Source organism: Poecilia reticulata, chromosome 6 (genome assembly GCF_904066995.2).
Source record: "Poecilia reticulata chromosome 6, P_reticulata-male-v2, whole genome shotgun sequence".
NCBI lineage: Eukaryota > Metazoa > Chordata > Actinopteri > Cyprinodontiformes > Poeciliidae > Poecilia > Poecilia reticulata.
Window position 1 is genome coordinate 21,575,373 of NC_088835.1, and position 25,365 is coordinate 21,600,737.

The following is a 25,365-nucleotide window of genomic DNA, read 5'->3' on the forward strand; positions in this document are numbered from 1 at the left end:
CTGCGAGGTCGGTGAGAAAACGGGAGAACTTTGACGCTTTGTTTAACGTCTTCGAAGGCTTCAGTGAAGAGACTTCCTGATCCAGCTTTGTGTTGTCATAGTGATATTGTTGTTGTCCCATCACACAACAAAACCCACTGTTACTTCATGTTCCAAAACCTTAACGGAGAAGCTCACTAAACATTTTTCTCTTTCTTCGTCACTAAGATATCCGGGTTGTTCTTACAAATGAAGAGGTTTTTAATTAGATGGGATATTTTTTAGAGTTGTGCCTTGGTTGGCTTATCTTGCTGGTGACCAGAGGATCAGAAAATTGCTCAGTGGATGTGCCATTATAGCGCATCCAGGCTATAATGACCTGGATGCGGCATTATAGCCTGCCAGGTCATAGTAGTCACAACAATGTTTAGTGTGAACAATGTCACTGAGTGAAGAACTCAAAAGCACTTTTAGATTACCAATCCCAACAACCCCCAAATCTTTTGTGAATTATTCTGTGATTCACATTAGCTAAATAGTCATCAGTCATCTAAGCAGATTTAGAAATTTAGCTGCAAAATTCAGAGAGGTGCCTATACTACTTGATAAAGCTGCGTCCTTAGATGTACGTTTATGACTAAGCAGTGCTGGACTTAGCAGTTTCTTGATTCTTGAGGTCACTAAATGTATCGTTTGTCTTTTTTTCAAAAAGACAAACACAGGGAGGCATTGAACTGCTGAGACATGTTGATTGTTAGAGTTCATTGTCATCTGTCCAATGTTGACTCTTACGCCCCAAATACAATGGTGGCATGGCGGTCCTTCAGTCCCTGTGCACATTTGAGTAGCCTGCAGCATCTGGTTGCTGCAAGGTGCATGAAAGAGGGTCCAAGGAGAAAGGTCAACTCTTTGATTCAGTGTATGACACTTTTGTTCAACCATCACCAGTGATGAATCATTTTATAAGTTTAGTTAACACACACTGATGTGAGCTTGTTAGATCTGAAGAAGCATTGTTAATTTATTACAAACAGCATTAATCTGATATAAAATAGGTCAATGATAGTTCATCCTCTGTCACCATGATGATCCCACCATCTAACTGTTATCTATGAAGCAGTAGGTAGGAAGTACCATATGTCAGTAAGTGAACACGGGTCATCCAGCTCTTCAGGTAATGAGAGCTGACTCACAGTGGCAGTAAAGACAGAAGGACATTCTGTCACTGCAGCTCCAGGCAGCGAGGATGTCCTTTGTGTTTGTTATTCTTCACTGTGCGCATTAGTTCTGTCAGTCACCTTTGTCTCCAATAATTTATGCACACTGGGAGTTGGCAAATCCCCAGTTTTAGGTGAACTGAATTATCCCCACATGTGACATGAATGCTTACAGGCAAAAACAGGCTGTAAGAAAAATGATCTGGTGCTGTTACTCACTATTATTGAAACACCTCATCTGGGTGTTTTCTTTTTGAAAACACCCAGACTAATAATATGTTGTGTACATTTTTCTTTTTAACTGTTTTTTTCAAGAATAAAATAAAAAGATAACATGCTAAAAACCTTTGAAATGTTTGAATTAAGTTATCAAATATAGAGTAACCTGAGCCTTTCCTTCTTGCTTGACAGCAGTTTTTTTTTTAACATTTGCCTAACTAATGGGAGTCCCCATATTGTTGGGCATCATGATGGCTAAACACTGCTTTTGGCATTTTAATGGCAGTTTTTTAAATATATATAACAATATTATCTTAACATCTTAGTTCTTTTAATATGGATATACATAAGACAAATAAGTAAAAAAAAAAAGAATATTACATAGATATTAAATAGATATTACCACCAATCAGAATTTTGTGGTCAATTTCCAATCTACCAGAACTATAACACAAAAACAGCAATAAATGTGTTTTTCTAGTCTTTTACAGACTCACGTTTTCAAACTGTTTTTAGCATTTTATGTTATCCTTTAACATGATTAGCAGCACTAAGTGAAGAGCCACAGTGTCTGTGTCCTCTGAAGAATGTACAACCTTAGCTAGTCTGTGAGAATCCCAAAAAACTTTCTAAAAATACAGTTCACTTAATTAATCCAAAAGGAAAATGTATTAATTTTCTTTTGTTAATTTTTTTAAGTCACTGACTCTGATGCTGCAACCCCAAGAGATGACGACAGAAAAGATTACACTCTCTCCATAAAACAAAACAAAAAATAAGTAGATGATATTCAAGGACCATAGATTCCTTGAATATCAGAGTTGTGCTATCTCTCTTGCAACCTAAACAAATCAGATGTGATGATATTTGTAGAAAATATAACATGCTTTTTAAAAAGCTTCTTACATCTCTGTGCTTATACTGACTTTACTTGAAGCACCTCACTCATATTGAAATAGATAATTTTTAATCCTCTTCACTCAGTAGGATTCTCTACACTGAAAATTATTCCTGTTTGTTCAACTTGCCTGCAGCATTCATGAGAAAAAAAAAAGAAAAAATCTTACTTTAGTTTTTTTCTGATTGGCCTGTTGCCGGGAAGGGCCGATTGAACAGAAAAATTCTCTGATGCTGGTCACCAACTAATTTCTTGTGCATTTGTTAACTAAAAAAAACAACCTACTGTTAATAAAAGTTGTGCTTATATTTGCTATTTATGAAGCATAAACTAAGTATGCTTTTAAATATATCAAGCATAACAAAGACAGATAGAAACTCTGAAAACAAACCGGAGCAGAAACATACAGAAACCTGGCAGTAGAATATGCATGCTCTTATAGGCAAAGAAGAAATATAGAAAAGACAGGAAAACACACATCACACATTCCCGCAGCCAAAGATAGAGGCTTGACTTCTGTAGAACTATGGTCCAACTTTAGGCAATTCCAACTGCTCTATTTCGAATCATTTTAAGCTGCTCTTTTTTCTTTTTGGCTTAGTTTGAAAATAATATCTGTGTGGTCTCTCATAACTAAAACATATGCATTACCCAATATATTTTTCATTCTTAATCAAGTTTTCCATTTTACAGACTTTTACAACAAATTTAAGTGGTAAACAGTTGTTCTGTTTTTTTAAAAATTATTATTATTACTGTAATTTGAAACAACTCAGAGGAGTGTCTAAAATGCTTCTAAGAGTTCTGAGTTGCTAACAGAGACAAAATGTGGAATACTTTTCTCTCTCCAAATTTCTGTACCAAAAACAAGTGTATCTGTTTTGTCTTTGCTCGAGTTTCCGGACCCAACAGCAACAGATTGCAGCAGTCACACACACACACACACACACGCACACACACACACACACACACACACACACACACACACACACACACGCACACACACACACACACACACACACACACACACACACATACACACACCCACACACACACACACACACACACACACACACACACACACACACACACACACACACACACACACAGAAACGGAGAACTCTCCTCTGAGAGGGGTCATAACAAGAGTAATAGTTGGCCGTGGAAAAAAGCCTGGAGTCAGAGCCGGCACTTTGATGGCTTTCCTTTGAGAGGTAGTTAAAGGATATGGCCTCCTGTTTCCTGTGTTTGCTCCTTCTTGCTGTGTGTGATTGATTGCTCATTGATTGAGCTGTGGGCTTCCATTCCCTCTCTCAGCCAGTTATCTGTCCCCGAACTACATGTAGCTGGTCGATCCGTTGCCAGCTGTTGGGAAGCGTGTGACTGTGTGTGTTTATTGAAGGGCAGCCTGGTGGAAATCACTGATCCAACAGGTGTGATTCCTCCTCTTTACATCAGGTTGTTGTGGAATGGTTTAAAACTGAGGACAAGAAATGTTTAATTCAGTGGTTCTTAACCTGGGTTTGATCGAACCCCAGGGGTTTGATGAGTCGGTTTCATGGGTTCGGCGGAGCCTCTGCAGCGGAGGTAAAGACACACTTCTGTAAAGTCGTGATGACGCCCCGCTTTGCCATCACTTGCTGCAGAGGATCACGTTACATTTCTTAGCCAATCAGAGCTGCAGAGGGGCACTGATTGAAGGAGTTCCACTCTCAGCATGGATTTGAACTTGTGTCTTTAATTACTTTAGCAAACCTCACAGTTTTTACCAAATTCGGTAGCTTTCGGTGTACTTCTAAATCTGCTTCTTAGTCTCATCTTTTCGGGGTTGCTACTGCCTCTAGTGCCATATTACAACTAATATAATTACATTACTAAATCCGAATACCGCAAAGTCTTTATTATTTATTATAAATGTTTCATTCTCTTAAGAATGTGGAGCTAATTAAATGATCTAAACAAGACCTTAAAGTGGTTCCAGTTTTTCTCGATGGCCAACCTGTTGAAACTGTGGCAAATTTTAAATACCTTGGGTCGTTCCTGGACTGTCAGCTCAACTTTGCTGAAAACACTGACTATATTTTGAAGAACTGTTCTCAGAGACTCTACCTTTTAGGAAGAGTTAGTGATCTTGGGGTGACCTAACTAGACTCTAGTTGGGTCACCCCTATGTCTTGAATTTGTGGGGGGGTCATATTTTATTTATCACTACAGAAGGGTTCAGTGAATGCGCATATGAAACTGGTGGGTTCGGTACCTCAAAAAAGGTTAAGAACCACTGGTTTAACTCAATATTTATGCCCCAAACCAAAGCCACTTAAGGCCACAACCACAGCTGTATAATTAAGTTGAAGAAAAGAAGATTTTCTAAGATTGATTTTAAATAAGTTATTTCTGTCTCTTTTTTGTTTTATTTGGTAACTTATTTCATTTTGCTAAGAAAAAGAGCTTGCACAGTAATGTAATTGATAGCACAGTTGCCTTGCAGAGAGATGCCAGCCTGTTTTTTGTGTGGCATGTAATTTTTCCTTTATGTATGAATTGGTTCTCTCTTGGTACTCCTGCTTTCTTTCACAGTCCAAAACATAACTGTTTGGTTAATTGGCTTCTCTAAATTGCCTGTAGATATGAGTATGTGGATGCATGGCTGCATGGTTGTTACCCCGACACGGTCTGGCGACCTGTCCAAGGTGTACCCCAGTTGTCTTCTAATGACTGCTGGAGAAAGGCACTAGCCTTTTCAATTAAATCAAATCAAATCAAATCAAATCAAATTTTATTTGCATAGCATCCTTCAGCAACAAGGCATTTCAAAGTGCTTTGCATCACAAAAACACAAAAATACAAAGTCATACAACACACCGTCAACAACATTACATTTTGTCATCATTATACGTCAGATTATTGATTAATGTTTCAGAATTATGTTTCAAAAGCAACTCTAAACAGCTGGGTTTTAGTATAGATTTAAATGAACTCAGTGTTTCGGCTGTTTTGCAGTTTTCTGGATGTTTGTTCCAGATTTGTGGTGCATAGAAGCTGAATGCTGCTTCTCCATGTTTGGTTCTGGGGATGCAGAGCAAACCCAGAACCAACCTTTCAGACTTGAGAGGTCTACAGGCAGCCAGTGTAAGGACTTTAGGACTGGGAGGATGTGCTCTATCTTTTGCATAGGCATTTGCATAGGCTGTTCATTAGAGCCCCGCTCTGACCCAAAGATGAAGGGACCAAATCCGCAGAATGAGCTTTCCCAGTAATACTGCTCTCAGGCCTTCTGTCAGAAAGCCTGTTCATTGGGACTCAAAACTGTTAGTTTTTCTTTACAATAATGGTAATTACTACTTAGTTTATGTGGTTTATATTTTTGCTTTTGTACATTTGAAGGTAGGCTGAATATTGATGCTGTTCCCATATACTGTGATTCATGGTCTCCTGTCAACAAATGGCAGAGTAAAGATTAATAGTTTCACTGCATACGTACTGATAAAATTGACTACAGGATATTATTTTATTATTTCGTTAAAACCATGAAACAGAAACCTCCTCCAGCTGGTTAACTTCCTGATGTCCAGGTTAGCTGCTTCAAAGACATTCACAGTTAACAGGGAACCCATGAAATGGCTCTAATAAAAGCTGAAGCTGAGAACAGCAGGGGCACTACAGCGCACTGCTTCTTCTGTAGTGCAGTAGTATCATCTTTATGCAGCGCTCCACAAATTTGTCTGAGGAAAAGTTACTTCTTAAAAAGTGAATGTATGATGCTGTGCTGTTTTCTTTCTTAAAACGTGTTAAACTGGTGTTGCTCACCCCGTTGGAGTTCTTGAGTTGTTTTGGAGTTTGTAGCAACAGCAGGGGGTTCAAAGAACACCGTGATGTTGTTTGAATGTCCCAGATGACTGAGAGAGAGAGAGAGAGAGAGAGAGAGAGAGAGAGAGAGAGAGAGAGAGAGAGAGAGAGAGAGAGAGAGAGAGAGAGTTGTCTGCCGCCTTGAGAGAAAGATTGAAAGCCCACTATTTTTAAAACTGCCTTTATGTGTCCTCTGACTATGAATGCACCATAACGTTTTACAATGAAGTCCATTGTTTGTGTGTGGGGGAGAAAGTGTGGCCATTTTCTTTTGATAATTTTTAGGGGTTTTATGTTTGACATGGTGGGGGATTAGCACTTTATGTAATCAAAGGGGAGCTTGTTCTTTATGCCCATTTACCTGCCTCAGTGTTGGTATTTGTCTTTTCTGGCCTGTGAACCGTCTCTCTCTGTTCTGTCATTCTCATTGAGTGATCACACAAGTGGAGTTATTAATTAAATTAATTAATTTTATAATTGGACAATATGTACCTCAAAGCTTTTTTTTTGCTTTTCTGAACTGCTTGACACACAATATAGCAGACCCGTCCACCCCTTTCTGCCTGTCACTCCTGAGTCACCTCATGATGATCTGCATTTCCTATCTCGTGTTTCCTCCTGCAGTGCAGGGATGACATTTTACCCTCTCCTGCGTGTCTTGACTCCTCTTTAATCCGACTAAGAGCTAATCTCTCATGGAGGGATGCGATCATGGACTGAACAGCACTTCTATATCTTGGCCTCCGATCTTTACAGACATGAGGACTTATGTGGCAAAGGAAAACGAAGCAATCCCTTTAAAATTACTCTTGCAGTTATTTGGAAAATAGAAGTTGTGTATCACTCCTATCTGGATTTGAATTGGCCTGGTTTCTGCAACCATTGGGCCTGGATCCACATGCTTCTCCTAAGGCTCTCTGCCTTTAGAGTAAAAATAAAGGCCATTAAAAATGTTATCAGCTGAAACACAACAAATGGACTTTTCGCTTGGCTTCCCATCATTTCCTCACTGGCGTTGAGTAAATACGTCGTAAACTGAATGTGTCAAACTGAGATTATTTGTTTATTTCCATCCAGCCATACAGTGTAGTCTCTTATCAAAAGCTGTTACATAATTCATACTCTTGAACTCCAACTGCTCATAGGAAAACATGGCAGGGGAGTTGGCATCAAAATATCGCACTGTAGAGATTAAGTGCCCAATTTTATCAGTTAATTGTTATTCAGTTTATTTCTATGAGACCAATTCGCATCAGATGATGTTTCGAGGCACTTTACAAACAAGTCATTTCAATTCAGTCACACTTAAAATCCAACATTGCAAGAAGTTCAGTTTATTTTTCAAATTAGTTTCAGATGATTGCATAGAGTCATTGACTTGCAGCATTCACTCCTCCTGCACAATTACAGCGTTCTGTCTTTGACTTTACAGCAATTCTTCATACCGAGTATACATGCTGTGACAGTGGAGAAAAAAAAATCTCCCCTTTAACAGGAATAAAGTTAAAGGAGATATCCCCCATGTTGGTTCAATGAAGTGCTGCTTCATTTGTTTTGAAACTTTTGTGGTGGAATGTGGAGTTACACACTTGGAGCTCAAACAACACTGCATTTGTTCAGTGCATATGCATCCCGAACCAAAAGGCCACACCAAAAATATGTGGATGGGTGGATGTTGTTTCATTCTCTCTCTCACTCCTACTGAAGTTTTTAAGTTAAAAAGGGACAAAAGACAGTGAACATGTATAAGATGGCAAAACAGAGACAAGCAGCCTTTGGAGAAATAAATGAGGTGGAATAAATGACCTCTTTGCCCATTTTGTAAAGACAGTGTTTAAAAAAAGCATTGATAAAAGATACAACAATGACATCACCCGCAAACAAAAGAGCCCAGGACCATTTAAAGCTCATCAGCTGTCCTGCTTCCTCCATATTGTCTGTCCCCATTTGCTATTTGTAGAAGTAGAGACAAAAGAAAAGCTTTATCCACGCTCTGACAGTTTGCTCCATTACTGGCCTCCAGCTTCTGAACCTTAAATCATGGACCTGTCCAAATCCTGCAGACACCCAACCTCACAGTTTATGCCTGGCCTCTGAAGCCCTTGAGTCCAGCTCATAGTTGTTACTGTAGTTGATCTGCATCTGTCCCAAACCAAATATGGTAGAGATTAGATCGTGGCCTGCAGTTCGTCACTCCTACGGTTTCAGAATTCTGCTTAGTGACTACAGTGTTTGTCTTTAGGGCCAGAAGAGAATTGGAGACTTGCGTCATGGTAAAATCTCATTAACACCATAAGTTAGGTTGAAAATATGAAGCTGTGTCCGTGCTGAGCTTGTATGTAAAACTTACCAAAAGTTGACGTAACTCGCAGTTTGTTCAAGGAATTGTAAGCAGCAGTGGCTTTTCTTATGCTCAAAGCTTTATTCAGATGTATACATGCTGTTGTTACCCGATTTCTAATAAGGTCAAGCTGTTTCCAAGTTCATGGTTGGCTGTGCTGCGTAAGCTTGCTGTTGAATAAAAAGGGATGCCTAAGGTCACTTTGCCCGCACATTTTATATTCAGACTTGGTCTTTGATGTTAAGGGATCAAATGAAAGCCAGGTCAGTGCTAAGTGCTGCCAAGTATTTTTCATCATCAGTCACTCCTCTTTGGCCTCAACATTTTGCATGTTGACATTGAAAGCTTCTTTTATTTACCTGACCATGTAGTTTCTGCAAGTCCTTTTGATTTTTTATCAAGAGAGAAAATTGGAACTAGGAACAATTTTCCAAAAGAAAGAAAATTACAAAATCTCTCATGGTTTTTAAAATCTTTTAGTAGTTCCTTGGTGTTGTTTGATGCTGCCAGGGACCCTATTACCAGGTTATTGGACTTTAAAGTGATAGCTTAATGTTTCACTAAAGGCACTCCAGCTAAAGAGAATAATCTCAATGACTTGTAACAGATGTTAACTATTAGTGCATCTCAGTAAATTAAATTATCATTATGAAGCTTTTTGCTGTTATCATTAAAAAGTTAAATGCATTATTATGGGTTAATTGCACACAGACTGATGTGTTTATCTCTGTTCAATTTTATGATTGAGGCTTCCAGCTGATATGGTTTCTCAGAAAAGTAAAATGTAAAACAAAATGTATTATAAATATATTATTAGTGCAGAAGCTATTGCTTAAACAGTCATCAAGACTGCAAACTTTCCCCTCTCATTACATATAATGCAACACCTGTAGCCTACCATCTGACTATGTCTGTGTGTGGTTCTTGAATCACTGGCTCCAGCTGCAGTTCATGCCGTGAATATGCTTTGCTTCACAATCCAGTTAAAGGTGCAGTTCTCCCTTTTGTATGTTTACCTTTTTCTACCAAACTTCTTTTTTTCCACTCAACTGTCCATTAGTAAACTATAATATTGACCTTGGTGAGTGTCCAACTTTTTTAGCAGTTACATTTTATTGCTTATCCATAGATTATCCATAACTGTCTGCTTGACAAGTTTCAAGGATTTCATTGCACAGCCATGTCAAAACATTTCTGTATTTTTATTTATTTATTTTTATGATAAAGTGATATTCAAATTTTCTGATAAAATTAATTCAGGTAATTACTAGCCATAATTTCTACTGATTAAAAATAAAAAATGAGCACTTGTTAATTATTGTCATGAACAATAATTAAATTAAAGTTGTACATTTGGAGCTAAAATCAATTATTGTGAGATTTTTTTAGTTTACAGAGTTGCAATAGTACTTTACTTCTCCTTCCACTGTCATTTACATTTAGATTTCACTGCTCTAAAAAAAGAGAAACATCTGTCATGTTCAAGACAGAACAAGGGAGCAAAAATATTTCACTGTGGTCTGTGTGTACCAACAGCCAACCGCTGCTTCTTGAGAACATGAAAACTGCATTTAGACAGAAATTACTATGTAAATTGTGTTGGTGGTGCCACTTACCTGGCAACATTTACATATTTAAAGTATATATATATAAAAAAACTTAATTTATTATAAGGATAACAACTAAATTTTAAACTGGAATAAATAGTGAGAAAAAACTCTCCCATTATTTTATTTATTTTTTTTATATTTGCTTAAGGCAAAATGCTGCTATTTTTATTCACAACTAGGACCTCCTTGAAGTCGATGTTAAAGAAAGATGTGTCATTATAGCTCCAGACGTCGTGCCAGCAGAGAGCATCGGTGCCAGACAGCGTGCCAGGATAAAAACTGGGCAACATTTGTCACAAAGTTGTACATGATCATTTACAAAAATAGGCCCTGGCATCCGAGCCACCACTATTCGGATGCTCTGACGATTACAGGCTGACTTTTTAAGACAGAGTAAAAATGTAAAACAGAGTGATGCATGTGGTCTCCTGAAACATTTAGTCTGAAACAAGAGGAGCCAAAAAGATGCATGTTGAAGTTCTGTGGTAGTTGAGAAATTAGCGTTTGCTAATAGAGGCTGAAGTTTTCCGCTGTGCTGCTTCACTGCATCTTCAAATATCCAGAACCAAAGGCAAACTGAGCGATAAGTTGTTAATTTTATGTTTTTCTGCAATGTCGTATTTTTAAGACTCTGCCTATTCTGGACGTCCTTTTAGCTCTCTCTCATAATTTCCCGACCAGTTACCCAACTAGCAGAACAAAAAAAAAAAACAACAACAGCCAAGCTCACACAGCGCTGCCAGGAAACATGCTGCATTTAATAAAGCAAATATGGGAAGTTAGGTATTTAAAAAAAATCATTTTTCAACAAAGGAAACACCTAAAAATACGCAAGGAAAACTTGCAGAACAAGTCTTGTTAATAAAACTCTGTTAGCCTGTGGGAGTCAATATAGAATAAGACACTGTCTCATTGCTAAGAAGAAACTGGACAATTATGTCAATACATACAAAATCCTTTTTTAAAAGATATTGTCATAAGTTCATATGTTTTTAAATCATTAGCATGGTTCAAACGTACAGTCAGGAAATGGATTTGTATGATACAGATTTGTATGATCTGTATTTACTAAAACAAATCATGTAATGTGAGTGTTATAATTACAGTGATATCAGCTGTGATTTATCTACATTTTTCTCACTATTCTCTTTCTCATGTGTCATTATAAATCTTTCAAACCCTTATTTACAGTTACTATCCCTGGTGCTACAGTCAGTGTCAGGTGTGAGAATCTACCGCAGTAAGACTCCATGCAACAGACAAAATACATGTCTCTTCTGCAAAATGTAAACTTATGAAACAATGAATATTACAATAATACTATTTGCAAATATTGCATCCAAAACAGTCCTCAGCTGTTTGGAAACTTGAATATTTTGATGATGATATATACAGGAACACATTTGGAATCTCCGTGCTCTTCTGGTTATCCAGTGTAGATGTTGTTTTGCTAACCAAAACAGCACCAACACCGAGGAAAAAACTGAGAGAACAGCAGTTTCTCGTGACGTCATGCTGCTCTGGGTCTATTGCCTGTGTCAATCTTCAAAATAAGTTTGGAAAGATTCCTGGTTTAACAAAAGGTTTTGCTGCCGACAGCCGTCTCAGCTGCAAATAAGACTCCACGGAGAAATGAGCTAGGACTGAGGTATTTCCAGCATGCAAAAGACAGGTACGAATAGACTGACACGACTTGATCCAATTTGGACCCTCTGATCAGTGCTGAACACAATCTTGTGGTTTTTACCTGACCAGCGTCTTTACAATATATTGTAGATGAGAACAGATTATTATATTTGCAGTGCTCTTTGATTCTTGCTTAGATTTTAGTGCCAAAGATTATGAGAACATCTGTCAGGATTGTATTCCTCACCATGTTTGGTACAGACTTATTCAAACCGATCTTAGTCACATTTTCCAGCGTTTTAACAACACTTGTAATGCTTTTCTGCAGAGACAAAAGCTTGACATTCTGGCGGATGTAGATGTGCTGCATACCTTTGCCCTTTTTGTAACTACACTCAATCAGCAGCAGCTGCACTGTGGACCAAGCCCTAAGGGCCAAAAGGAAGGTGTGCGTGTGTTGTTGTTGTTGTTGTGACTGAGCTCAAGTGAGGGGGGGGAAATGCCACGCATGCCTGAACACACAGACCAGCACATAGTTGTGTGAAAAACACATTGCTGCTCTTTAGAAGGCACGGGAGTGGAAGAGACTGGGAAACACAGTCACACACATTTCTGTGCGCAGTCCATCTCATCTCAGCCAGCTGTCCGCATGAGAAAATCACTTTTAGTTCACGCCTTCCAAATAAAACCCACTCCAGTCAGCGGAACGGTAAATCTGGCTGAACTCGTTCAGGCAGGCGAACACAGCCCTAAATGTGAAAAACACAACCTTAGATTAAATCAGCCCATCCCAGCACTTGAAACTGTTATCACTGTAGCAGTACTATGAGTCTGTGATGCGGTTTCCTTTTGGCTGTGAGTTGGAGAAAGCATCTTTTTCTGCATTTGTCTGGGCCGACGTGGTTTAAACAAGTGTCTGGAATGATCCGCCAGTGCGGGGTTTGGGGTAGGGGTACTCCTGGGGAAGATCGGGTTGCCGGATCAGGATGTGGACTTGTGCAGCTCAGGGAGTTGGGCTTGGAGGGAGATAGGAGTCAGCCCACGACTCTTTCTGCAGTAGCATGTGGTGGGCTTGATGTTTGCTACTGTATGTCTGCTCTGCTACCACTTCTGCTAACTTAGTAACCTGACCTCAGCTTCTTGTTGTCCTCACAGAGCATGTGTGGTGTTTAGCAGAGGGAATAGACTGTGGAAGTGGGGATAAATTTAATCAAGTCTTAATGGAGCTATATGGCTGTGAAATCCTATCTTCATCCTTACAGATGCCTTTTCTGCTTTTCTTATCACACTTAAATGTTTCAGATCATGATACAAACTTTAATATTAGATAAAAATAATTTTTAAAAATACGGTGACTTTGGACCTTTCAAATGCTGGGAATATGTTGGTATAGGTTAGGGGTGGTGGATTTGTCTCCAGTCCTGAAAGTTTGAAATTCAGAGATGACTAACAAATAAACACACAAAAGGCTAGGCCTGTTTTACAAAGCTTTGAACCTGGAGTTGATAAGTAGTGTGTGCCCTTTACATCTGGAATAAAACATCAGTTAATTATAGAAGAAAAAAGAAGAAATGTTTAGGGGGCTAATACTGTTTCACATGTTGTATTTATCTTTTTGCAAATGAAGCACAGCAGTGATAACCCACTTTTTAAAATTACTATAGTTTAGTGAATTATCAGTTAAAATTTAGCTGAATTATCCTGTATTTTATTCAAATACAATAAAATACAGGATACAGGATTTATATAAAGACAAATGAATATTGTCTTTATACAAATAGAACTAATTTACTAATCCTCTGTGGAAATGTCAGCCGTATTTGCAGGAATAACAACATGAAAGCTTGTAGCTGCATGAGCTTGGACAGCTCAAGGTTTTCCGTAAGTTATGGTTCCTCTGAATCCTGGAAAAGCAATGCTTAATCACTATGGTTACGACTCCCCCTCCCAACGCCTGCTCAAGAGAGGACTTGTTTACCATCTCTGCTTCAGACTCAATAACATGTCAATCACCGGGATTAGGACCTCCCCTGCCTGGCCACTATTGGTCCAACACACAGCAATCATTTAAACCCAGCTCCTCCTTCTTTTTCTCCTCTTAGACCACCACTCTCTACACCCCCTTCTTTTTCTCTCTCCCTCACTCCCAGAGTCCCAATGTGAATAATGAATGACTTCCCAACAGTCTGTCACGCTTCCTACTTATCTTCTATGACACGGGGAAAACATGCTGCGCTTTGATATGCCACGAAGAATGAAACATTTAATCTTTCATCAGGCCTTTTTTTCGTGTTTTACTGTGACTGACACCTCTAACTGATCAGTTAGAGGGAAAACTGTGTAATTCCAAGCATCTTTTCTATTTCCACATCACACCTCACATGCAGATGTGGCAGTGGCGTGCTGGCAGTAAACATGTCGCCAGTGTCTACGTGAAAGCAGTGTGTAGCAGACTACTTAAGACAGCATGCACTTAAGCAAACAGGGCATGACTTGAATTTTGATGAGGTGCATTGCTGCACTGGTATCTTCATCCTTTGATTTGCAGCTATTTCATAGACATATTGCGCACTTCAATTGAACAGCAAGCGAGAGAACGTCTGCATAAAGTTTTGGCAGATTACTCCTTTGTAGCTTCAGAGTATCTGTTAATACATCACCGCTGACATGAGGTGTCCTGGACTGGCCTTACAATATATTGACAACATAATAATAATAGTAATTCATTCTACCTCAAGGCCTCGAGACACTCAAGGACACCGTACAAAAACAATCAAATAGAAACAATCAATAAAAACAGAACAAACAAAATGGACTTTAAAGTGTGGGCTACTCAACATATCATCACAAAATCAGTATGTGTATTGGTAATAATAATGCAAATGCTTAGAAACAAAGATTTGTTGGTCACTATCTTGAATAGTGATGAATTTAAAGTTAGTTAGTACCTGTTTACAGTAAAATAATATGAAGCTTTAATAGTCAGTAAGGTATGTCACCTTTTATAATTAACATTGAGTGGTGTGATTGTCTGACTGGCATATTGATAGTTTATTGTGTGCATTTTCTTTGATGTACCTTGCATTTAATATACAATAAGCATATTTTTTGAGAAATACAATTACAATTACAATACAATTTTACAGTGGCTAAGTTATTAGTATTTTTTTTTTTTTTTATGCCGCCTCGCTTTTCCAGAAGGGAAAATGTGAATACTTTAAATGTACCTTTCTCAGCACCTGTTTCACACAGAAAGTTTTTAGGTGGGATACTGCCTCCTACCTCCAGCTCCTTTGTAAACAATCATTGATTTCCAAGTTCATACCTGAACATATGCAAATATGATAGTGGTTTAAATATTTTTAAAAATTGCATTTGCAAAAACTTCTATAACATTTTTGAAACTTAAATTGTTTTAAAATGTTAGAAGTCTGCTTTAGCCTTCAGCCCCTATCTGCATAGCTGCTGGCTACATCCTCCATGGCCAACTAATCAGGATGTACACTTAATAAAGACACTAAGATATATATATATATATATATATATATATATATATATATATATATATATATATATATCTTATCAGATATATTATTAGTTGCTCTTAGCATATCAAAAATATTGCTTTGGAAATCCTCAAATTTTCCTTTGAGGACATTTTTGAATATTTTCTGTGCAGCACTTTACAATGAGCGAGATTATTCTTTAAAAGTCAAGACAGTCAGAGGCTCCCCAGGAGAGTACATCCCAGCAAGTTCACCTCAGGGTCAGACCCTTTAGCACTTCAAGACTCTGTGGAAACCCCAAGAGCTCCATCTCGGACTCTGCAGGCCTCAGTTAGCATGTCAAATGTTAAAGTTAATGACGGCAGACTGCCAGAATAAAGGCTCTTCTCTTTAAAAGGAGACAGCTTTGTTAGATTTGCAGTTGCATCTGCAAAATATACAGGACTCCTGTGACAGTGTCCAGATACCAAAGTGGGGATGATGTTGTAAAGACTTTGTAAAAAAAAAAATAAATAAATATATATATATATATATATATATATATATATATATATATATATATATATATATATATATATAAATTCCCTTCTCACCCTCCGTGGGTGGTCTGTTTCATCCTCTGAGCTCGGGTCCTCTACCAGAGGCCTGGGAGCTTGAGGGTTCTCCTCCAGTGTCTTGGCTGTTCCTAGAACTGCACATTTCTGGACTGAGATGTCTGATGTTGTTCCTGGGATCTGTTTTAGCCACTGCTCCAGTTTGGGGGTGACTGCCCCAAGAGCCTTGATGACCACAGGCACCACTGTGGTCTTCACCTTCCAGGCCTTTTCCAGTTCCCCTCTGAGGCCCTGGTATTTCTCCAGTTTCTCATGCTCCTTTATCCTGATGTTGTAGTCACTTGGTATTGCTACATCCACCACAACAGCTTTTCTCTCTGTTCTTTATCCATCACCACAATGTCCGGTTGGTTCGCCATTACCATATATATCCATGTTTTGGATCTATCCATCTATCCAAAACATGTGTATATATATATATATATATATATATATATATATATATATATATATATATATATATATATATATACCGTCGGCAATTGATGGCCGACGGTATAGAAATCTTGCCATCTGTGCTAAAAAGTCATATTTTATAAATGAAGAACTCAAGGTTAATCTTGTAGGCAGTTGGTAAAAACAATAATGCTTCCTACTATTTAGCTAGAAGTTGCCATAGGAATTAATATTATCTCTGTTTATCAAGTACTCTGTGGTCTCCAACATTTTGGAGATTCTTCACATAGTCCTGCCACTAGACAACACCTTTTGGGATAACAACCACTGATGTTATAAACTTGTCTCTCCTTCAGTCACTTTCTGATGCTGGTATATTTACCAGCATCAGCAAACCGAGTGCGGGGACTTGTCTTGTTTACTATGGATGAAATGTACCCGGTCGATCCTTGTGTCGCAGCACTCCGGTAAACAGCTGGGGCAAGCTGATGCTTGGGTTTTGGTGTCTGACCTGGCTGTGTTTGCTCAGGGAGAGAGCAGGAGGGAGGGGAGTTGTGTAACTACTGTATGAGGAGAACAACATGCCGAACCTCCCTACCCCCTCTCTCCGCAGTTTGACGTATTTGGCTCAGATTATAGTGATGGTTTCTTTTCCCACCATTTGAGTCTGAGGTCTGATCTTTCAGCAGTTTTTTCTAACACAACACTGTCTGAACTTACACACGGTCGAAACTCGAGCCTTCTGATGCATCATGTTTATTCTTGGCCATCTACTTAGAGAACAACCAGGACGCTGACGTCTGCCGTTCAGAGGAACCCCTTGTTAGGAAGTCCCACTTCTTTAAAGAGGTGGAAACCTATAATGACCTGCATAGCTATGTGTAGTGAGCAGAAGTGTGGAAATAGGCCTGCATTAGGAGCATCTATAAATAGGAGATTGTATCCTTGATACCATGGGGTTGTTTGGTTGGGCAGCGAATCCCGGTCGACTTATATGGATTTAAGACAGTGATCCCCCCCCACCCCCCCTACTGCTCCGCTCTCCTTTGGCAGAAGAAATGCATGTTTGGAATTTTTCCGCATTGAGGAATCTGTTAAAATGATACAGAGGGAGCAGACATCCTTTAAGGAGAAGGCTCATTAGAGTTTGCTTTGGCTGCCCCCTTTTGGTAGATTTCCAAGAAAATGAACCCCATTCTGTCTTCTTTTTTTTTTTTCTTCAGTGCTTGCAAATGTGCAACACTACTCTTCCTAAGCCAACCGCACTAACGTCAGCATAGTAATTCCAATCAGATCCCAGCTGTTATGCGAGAGCCAGCATGTGTTGATATCTGATGCTGTTGTTCAAAAAAGAAAGGTCTTTGGCTTTTGCTGTGGATCTAATGTATAATAACTGGACAGCCACCAAACTTGTCAACCTGGTCTTCATCTAACTCAACTTTCAAGACCAAAAAAGAGAACAAGTTCTAACTGCCTAAACAAACTGATTTGTTGTTTTTTTGTTGTATATTTTGTAGATCTATAACGTAGTTCCACGTCAGTATTGTTAAATTTGACAGAATGTAAGGAAGGAAAAACAAACTTAAAGTGTTTGAGAACCGTAAGGGAGTGGAGGTGATCGATATCTTTCTCTTGTAAAGTGAAACGGTAGTACAGCTGACTCTGCTCCTTGACGCAATTGTTCTGCTGCATTGCTGTATTGCATGATACCATGCAAAAGTCAGAATGCATGCACAACAACGGGCAACATGTTTTGGACTTATTTACAGTCTGAACTAAAATTTGAACTGTATGAAATCTTGTAAAAGCAAGCAGGCTGGGCATGTGTGTATCACATGCATGTCACAATACACCTTGTGCATCACACCTTGTATAGGTAATGGCCAACCCTTGTAGAGGGTTGGGAGGAAGTCAACAACAACATACGTAAGGAAAAAAAATAGAAAGAAAATGTGTTTTGAACATGAAGGCAGTTCCTAAGTAATCAGAAAATCTGTTATTTCAATGTAGTTTAGTCTGATTGGCCACATGGAGAATTTGGTTTTGCAGAATAATTAATATGATCATGTTTTTCTATGTTGTCGCACCCATATGGAAAGAAAACCACACAATCTGATCTGTGATTATGATGATAATTAGAGCATGCTAATGTTTGAAGATCTTCTGTTTTCATCCATATATGGAAGTTCTTCCGTCTTCAGAAGGTGAGACTCAACATGTTCTTTGTGTACCAGAAAACACTTTTTGACACTACTTATTTGCTTTAAAAGAAAATAAAAAAATAAAGAAAAGGTCAAGTGTAATTTGTGAACGCTAAATGCTTTCAAGGTTCAGGTTGGACTTTTTTTTTTTTTTTTACAGAAAACTAATTGTCAGTCACCTGTTTGTATACCATGTTTGTTGAAGATGGTATCAAACTGTTGCATGATATTGACAGCACATCGTTTTTCAGTGATGGTCAGTAAATACTGAGGAACATCTAATAGATTTGTTGCTCAAACCTAATTTGAAACAGCCCACACTTATTTTCTCTAAACCTGGAATGATGCCATTTTTCTTGCTTTAAAGAAACAGTTGTATTCAGGGTACAACCAGCCTTTATTGTTCCATAGCTAAATATACAGTCTAATAGAAGAAATAGATTTGGTTTATATATATATATATATACTGAATTTATACTTTTTTTGCTTACATAGTAGAATGATATGTACAACATTTCTGTTGTCTACCTTTGATTGCTTGAAAGCTGATGTCCAGGCTTTATTTTGGAGGAACCTTATTTTTGTTAGAATATGCATCCAGCTTTATAAGAAATGTCTTCGTTTTACTTTTATCTTGATGGTTTTCCATGTCATTTGCAACATTTAAGTTCCCACAACTTTAACTGATGAAACCCTTTTACTTGCTGTGTCCCTAACCTCCAAACAATAAGTTGTAGAGAGAGTCATTATTAAAGGGTAAGATTGTCCTCATATCAAAAAAATGCATGTACAAGCAGATTTACAGATGTGACAGTGAAACGGTTCCAGTGAGGCATGTTTTTGATTATTCTTCCTCCTTCATGTTTGTAAAGGGAATGAGCCAAACATCAGAACTGCTCTCATTATAATAGTGGCAGCAACGCGGCATTACAAACTAGGTATTTTATCAATAAACTGGCTAAGTCAACTTTTTTGTTTTTTTTTGTTTTTTTTTTATTACATTTTGCAACTTTTAATAATATGCGCTAAGTAATATTGAAAAGAAATAAAGCAAATTAAAGTGTGTGAAGAGGAAGCGGTGAGCTTATCTAAAATATGTTTGGAAATAATATTAAAAAGTGAGGAAAGCGATTGAAGAAACGTCACATCACTGACATTTGATTGTGTAGCTGATTTGTTGTACATCTCTTTTTTCTCAAAAATATGTCATTTAGAGTACAGTGGCATAAAACATGCTGAGAAGATACTCAAAGCAGTTGTTCATGAAAATATTTACTTAAACTTTTGTCACAGTTTGTCTGACATTATCTATTTGTTGTGTAACTGTGCAAACCTTTTTTTGGGGGGGTCTTATCTAATACTAACTTCCTTCTCATGTATGTCTATGTCCACCACAGTGTGTCCTGAGCAGTGCAAGTTGGCCTGTATGGACAACGGGGAGTGTTGCCACAGTCAGTGCTTGGGGGGCTGCTCCGAACCCAACAACGACATGGCATGCTCGGCGTGCATCCACTACAAACATGAGGGTCGCTGCGTGTCGGACTGTCCTGAAGGCACCTTCATGTTCGAGGGCTGGCGCTGCATCACCAAGAGGGAGTGCTCTGAAGTGCACCTCTCCAACGACAATCCCTTTGTCATCCACAAAAGAGAATGTATGAATGACTGTCCCTCTGGCTTCACTCGCAGCGAAACTGATCGGTAAGGACGCACACCTCAGACTTGTTTCTTATTACGTGGCAAAGTTGTGAGAGGTGACATATGTAATATATGAGTTTTAAATACATGGCTCAGCCTTGTCAAATAATCCTTTAAGGTCTGAACAACATCTCCTTTTTATTGCTGTGTTGTTGAATCTCACACAGAACTGCTTCTTGATGAAATTTCCCATGAACAGATGTGCACTTACACGGATGTATTCAGACATTAAAGGAACTTGTAACCAGTATGCACTTCTGCATTATACATTCTTTTGCATAAGGCATCCTTGACTTGAACTTTACCTGACCTCAACTGTTCACACGGATCTTTTCGTAAAGTAGTTCATGACGTAGAAAGTTAACATGGTGCTGAGCAATTAAAGATTCATAGCCAGACTGTCTGTACAGTAAAATGTCCTCAGCACAGAGCCTTGTTCTCAGCTCTCACACCACTGGCAGATTTTACAGACAACACTCACCAGGGACATCTTATTCTACTTCCTTTGCATGCAAACATAGAACTTTGAACTTTTTCCTCAGTTTTTACCTGTCACAAGCATAATATGCCTTAATGTGGCACAAAATTGTGAAGTGAGAGGTAATTCACACATAATTTTAAATATTCTTTACAAAAAAAGTCAAAAAAGTGGTTCTTGCAGTCCTCCGTTTTAAGTAGGGGGGGCACCACCCCAGTCTGCCCATCCTATGGAACTGACCCCAACATCCACATAATGTTACAGAGCCACATAAACCAGCAGAACCCCATAGCAGAGCAAATCTCATCATCCACCCCTGGGACGTTGCGAATGAGAAGCTTCTTATCCACCTCAGTGACCTCAGCGACCGAAGAGCCTGACCTCAGGTCCCCAGACTACACTTTCTCATTAGGAGACATGATGGTGAGATTGAGGAGGTCTGCAGAATGTTCCGTCCACTGATCCATGACATCCCTAGTCGAGGTCAGCAGCACAACATCCCAAATATAGAGAGTGTTAGTGGAGTGCTGCTTCACCTTCCTGAGACGCCGTATGGTGGACCAGAGGTGTCCGCCATTCGAAGCAGTACAAAAGTTGCCTTCCACGGCGTCACAGAACTCCTCCCACACAAATGTTTTTTCCTTATCAACCACCAGTCTTGCATTCTGCTGGAACAGTCGCTCAGGCCAAAAAGGCGCGATAAGACCCGACTGCATCCTTCACAGCAGGTGTCCACCAGCGGGTTGTAGGGTTACTGCAAGCACCGACCACCCTGCAGCCACAGCTCCGGTCAGCCGCCTCAACAATGGAACATGGCCCACTCCGACTCAAGGTCCCCCCCGCGCCTTCCCAGGAAGTGTTCAAAGTTCTGCCGGAGGTGGGAGTTGAAGGTCCTTTTGACAGGAGACTCTGCCAAATGTTCTCTGCAGACCCTCACAATACGTTTGGACCTGCCAGGTCTGACCCATATCCTCCCCTACTTGCAGCAACACATATTAAATTGTAAGCCATGTACCCCTTTTCCTTCCGTTCACCATTATATTTTACTCTGTGTTGATCTGACACATAAGGTTCCAATAAAATACAGTGAAGGTGTAAATACTTAAAAAAAAAAAAAAAAAACTGTTCACTGTTTCTCTTTCTGATTTGTCTTAAAGTTTGGGCCTGTCTCTTGGTTGCTGAATCTGTTTCTAGCCGTTGCATGTTTTGTCTCAAAGGTTGAAACAGTGAGTCGCGCTCTCACAAAACAGTTCAGTCGAGGCTCCATAAAAGATTAAACTGTCCGTGTGAGAAGTGACCTTTTATCATTCCCTGAATTTATCTGCCTGAATCCTCTGGAATGCTTTTGGGCTGAGAGAAGACAAATTATTTCAGTGTGAGGTAGAAAATGTCACAAAAAAAGATGTTGTTCTTTCTTTCTTTGGCAATAATTCCTCTCTCTCCACCCCCGCTCCCTCTCCTCTCCTTTTGGCTTTTGTCGTGTGCAGCATGCTGTGCACCGCTTGCAATGGTCTGTGCGACAAGCTCTGTACGGCCTCTGTTATTGATTCTGTGGATGCTGCTCAGTCCCTGAAGGAGTGCACCGTCATCGAAGGCAATCTGGTCATCAACATCCGCAACGGAAGTGAGTGATTCTAAAACCGTGTGCTCTTTTACACAACAGCAGTGTTTGGTGTTAAATTCCAGAAATGTTTGCTACAAAAGTAACTGAGCAAAGTAAAGGGAGGATTTTTTCTTTTCTTTGAGGAGCAAACATAATGTTTCTATTTGTTTCATAGAGTAAAACTTAGCAAGGCTTCACTCTGCATATTTGCCTTTATTTACTAGTATTAGAGAATTTGTGCCAATAATCAGCTTTAAGTAATGCATAATTGTGAATTGCACAGAAAATAATACATGTTTTCAAAAAAATATGTATACTGAGTTGTTTGGTGTGCAGTTGTATTCACCCCTCCCTAAATGAATCCAGTCATAACCTATTTCTAACTGTCAATTTTTAAAATGATGTTCAATTGCATTTAATTTTCATTTGGTTTAGTTGCAGCACATATTTGGGAATGGTTTCAGTGCATATTTGCTTTCTGTCTCTACTCTTTACAGTTAATATAGCCTCGGAGCTGGAGACCTTCATGGGACTGATCCAGACAGTGATGGGATATGTGAAAATTCGACACTCTCACTCTCTCAGCTCGTTGTCCTTCCTCAAAAGCCTCCGATACATCAACGGGAAGGAACTTATTGAAGAGTAAGGCTGTGTGAACCTGGTCGTATATACACAATTTAAAAAAATATGAGAACAAAGAATGTTCTCCATTGTCTCTGGCAGGGACCAGCAATCAGTACTATCCAAAACAGTTTTTTCTACTTTTGCATTAATGTGTTTGGAGCCCACAAACATTTAAAAGCTATATAACAAGATTATTATTATTATTATTATTTTTTTACAAATTCCTGGGTAGATATTTGTTTAAAAGCAACAAAAAAAGTTTAATAATAAAGGAAGACTACTTTTATTTAAATAAAATTAAGCTAATTGATTTATTTCACATTTATGAAATTATTATGAAGCATAGCACATCATGTTTGCATCATTGTGATATTAATGGACTCAATTAAAAATTAAAAAGCAAACTGTTGTTCCTTGTACCATTAGTGTTCTTGCATTGTTTTGTCACTGCATTGTATTTTATTGCATGAAAACAAAATGGTAAAACTGCAGAAGCTAGGCTTTTTAATGTCCGTTGGTCTAAAAACATTCCTTATTTCCATATCATTTTGGTAAATTATCAAGAGCCTATTTAGTTGATCAAAACAACCACAGACAGACCCGGAACTGCAGGTTATAAATTCTTAGCTATTGTGTAATTCCGCTCAAAAAAGAAAAAAAAAATTCTTGCTTACAGCACAGTTTGGAGTTTCTCCCCTTGACTTGGATTGTCTCCAGTAGATCTTTACCAGGCCAGTCAGCAAACAGAGGGAGAAGTTGTGAACAATGACAGTGATTTTCTACTCTATTCAGTCCATGTTGGTCACGCTTCCAAATATTGAATTAACATTAATAGCCTCCTCGTTCAGATCAGCACTTCTCTCTTTGCAATACAGGAAGGTAGTTTACAGTGCAGGCGATCTCCGGTAAGCATTGAACTGGAGCATCACATATGTCACAGATAAATGTTAGCAATTGGGTCAAATGTAAAACTTCCATAGAGTCCATGCCTCCAGGAAGCAGTCATTTCTCAACAGAGCTCAATACCTCTGGAGCAAAATGAATAGGACAAGGGACTCGTTTTTATCTAGCTAGTCTAACCCTCATACTGCATGTAAGCATTGTTGGATACATCTTCACTTAACCTTTTCGTGTCAGGTTCCAGATAGCGATGTGTGTTCGAAAACATTATAAGTGGCAACTAAGCAGACTGGAAAGGTTCAGGTTTGCTAATGTCTGTACTTGGATATCAGCAGCAGCCTTAGATCCAAAGCAGAACTTTTTTCTTTAGCTGAGGGGGTCATGGGAAAGCCTTGTGTCCCTCTTGTTATCATTTCTCCCGGTGTTAAGTTTCTCTCTAAGGAATGCTGTTGAGGATGGCAGACATTCCCTTCCCTCTGGAGGCTTTATGCTTGGACTGCTGGTGCTAATGGTGTTGACATGACACAGTGTCATACCAACGCTCATTGTTAGGCAGACACACATTTATGCTCTCCCATTTTGGTGCACAGCACTGCTACACTTAACGATATTTAATAACCATTTGAACTGTCCGTTGCTACACAAGAGTTGCTTAAGAAAAACAACTTGTTGCAACATGTTTGTGACCGTCTGCTTATCTTCTCTCATTATCAGCACATATTCGTTCTCCGCCGTCAACAACCAGAATCTGCAGTCCTTGTGGAATTGGACCCAGCACAACTTGACTATTCAGGCAGGGCGTATCTTCTTCCGTGGAAACCCGAAGCTCTGCGAGTCTGAGATTCACGCCATGTGGGAAAAAACGGGCATAATTGTAAAGCCAGAAGAGGGTGATTTCCGCTACAACGGTGAAAGAGCCAGCTGTGAGTGAACATTTTGCTTAAGTAAAAAAAAAAATGTGTTAAAAATGTCATGTTGTGTCTCCTTACAGAGCCATATTTTCATTTTGTAGGATTTATTTAAAGGAGGCATACATGACAGGATATTCTAGTGTTTCTGCACATTTCTGTGACCTGGAGAACCTAAAAAAGTAATCCATATTATTAGATCAACAAGAACACCAGAGATTAAACTTCTGGCCTGTTTTACATTAGCTAATGTTATAACTGAAAAGCTAAGGCTAAAAGGATTTTAGGTTGGCTTATAACCACAGCAAGCTGCCTTAGAGCTGTGCAATTAATCAAATTTGTAATTTAGTTTCAATTTAAACTCTCAACAGCTCAAAATAATTAGTGTTAATAATCATTTAGGGGTGTTTTTCTCGGTAATTCTACCCTTGCTTGGTTCGTGAATTGCAATGCAGTGTTTTCTAACACTGTGAGAAATCTGGGTTGTGTTGAGAACGCAAGATATTTACTACCTGTTGCTCGTTGTTATCTCGTCTCCCCAGGTCCATTAATGTCGTGTGTAAAAGTGAAACCATAAAGACAAACAGTCACTGTTCAACTTCACCATCATCCAGAATTTCATCCAAACTATCAAGTGCATAAAAATCACATCAACAGCTCAACATAATCATCAGAAACCAAAGCCACAAAGAAGAAATTAATTA

At 38.8% G+C, this 25,365-nt stretch overlaps 1 protein-coding gene across 1 annotated transcript in view; it reads left to right on the forward strand.

Annotated features, from left to right (window-relative positions):
- Positions 1–25,365, forward strand: part of igf1ra (insulin-like growth factor 1a receptor) — a 92,270-nt gene that overhangs the window by 42,145 nt on the left and 24,760 nt on the right. The window contains exons 3-6 of the mRNA XM_008412387.3: positions 19,851–20,151; positions 22,114–22,250; positions 22,727–22,871; positions 24,468–24,676. Coding sequence (XP_008410609.1) covers positions 19,851–20,151; positions 22,114–22,250; positions 22,727–22,871; positions 24,468–24,676 — 792 coding nt within the window. The remainder of the gene's footprint in view (positions 1–19,850; positions 20,152–22,113; positions 22,251–22,726; positions 22,872–24,467; positions 24,677–25,365) is intronic.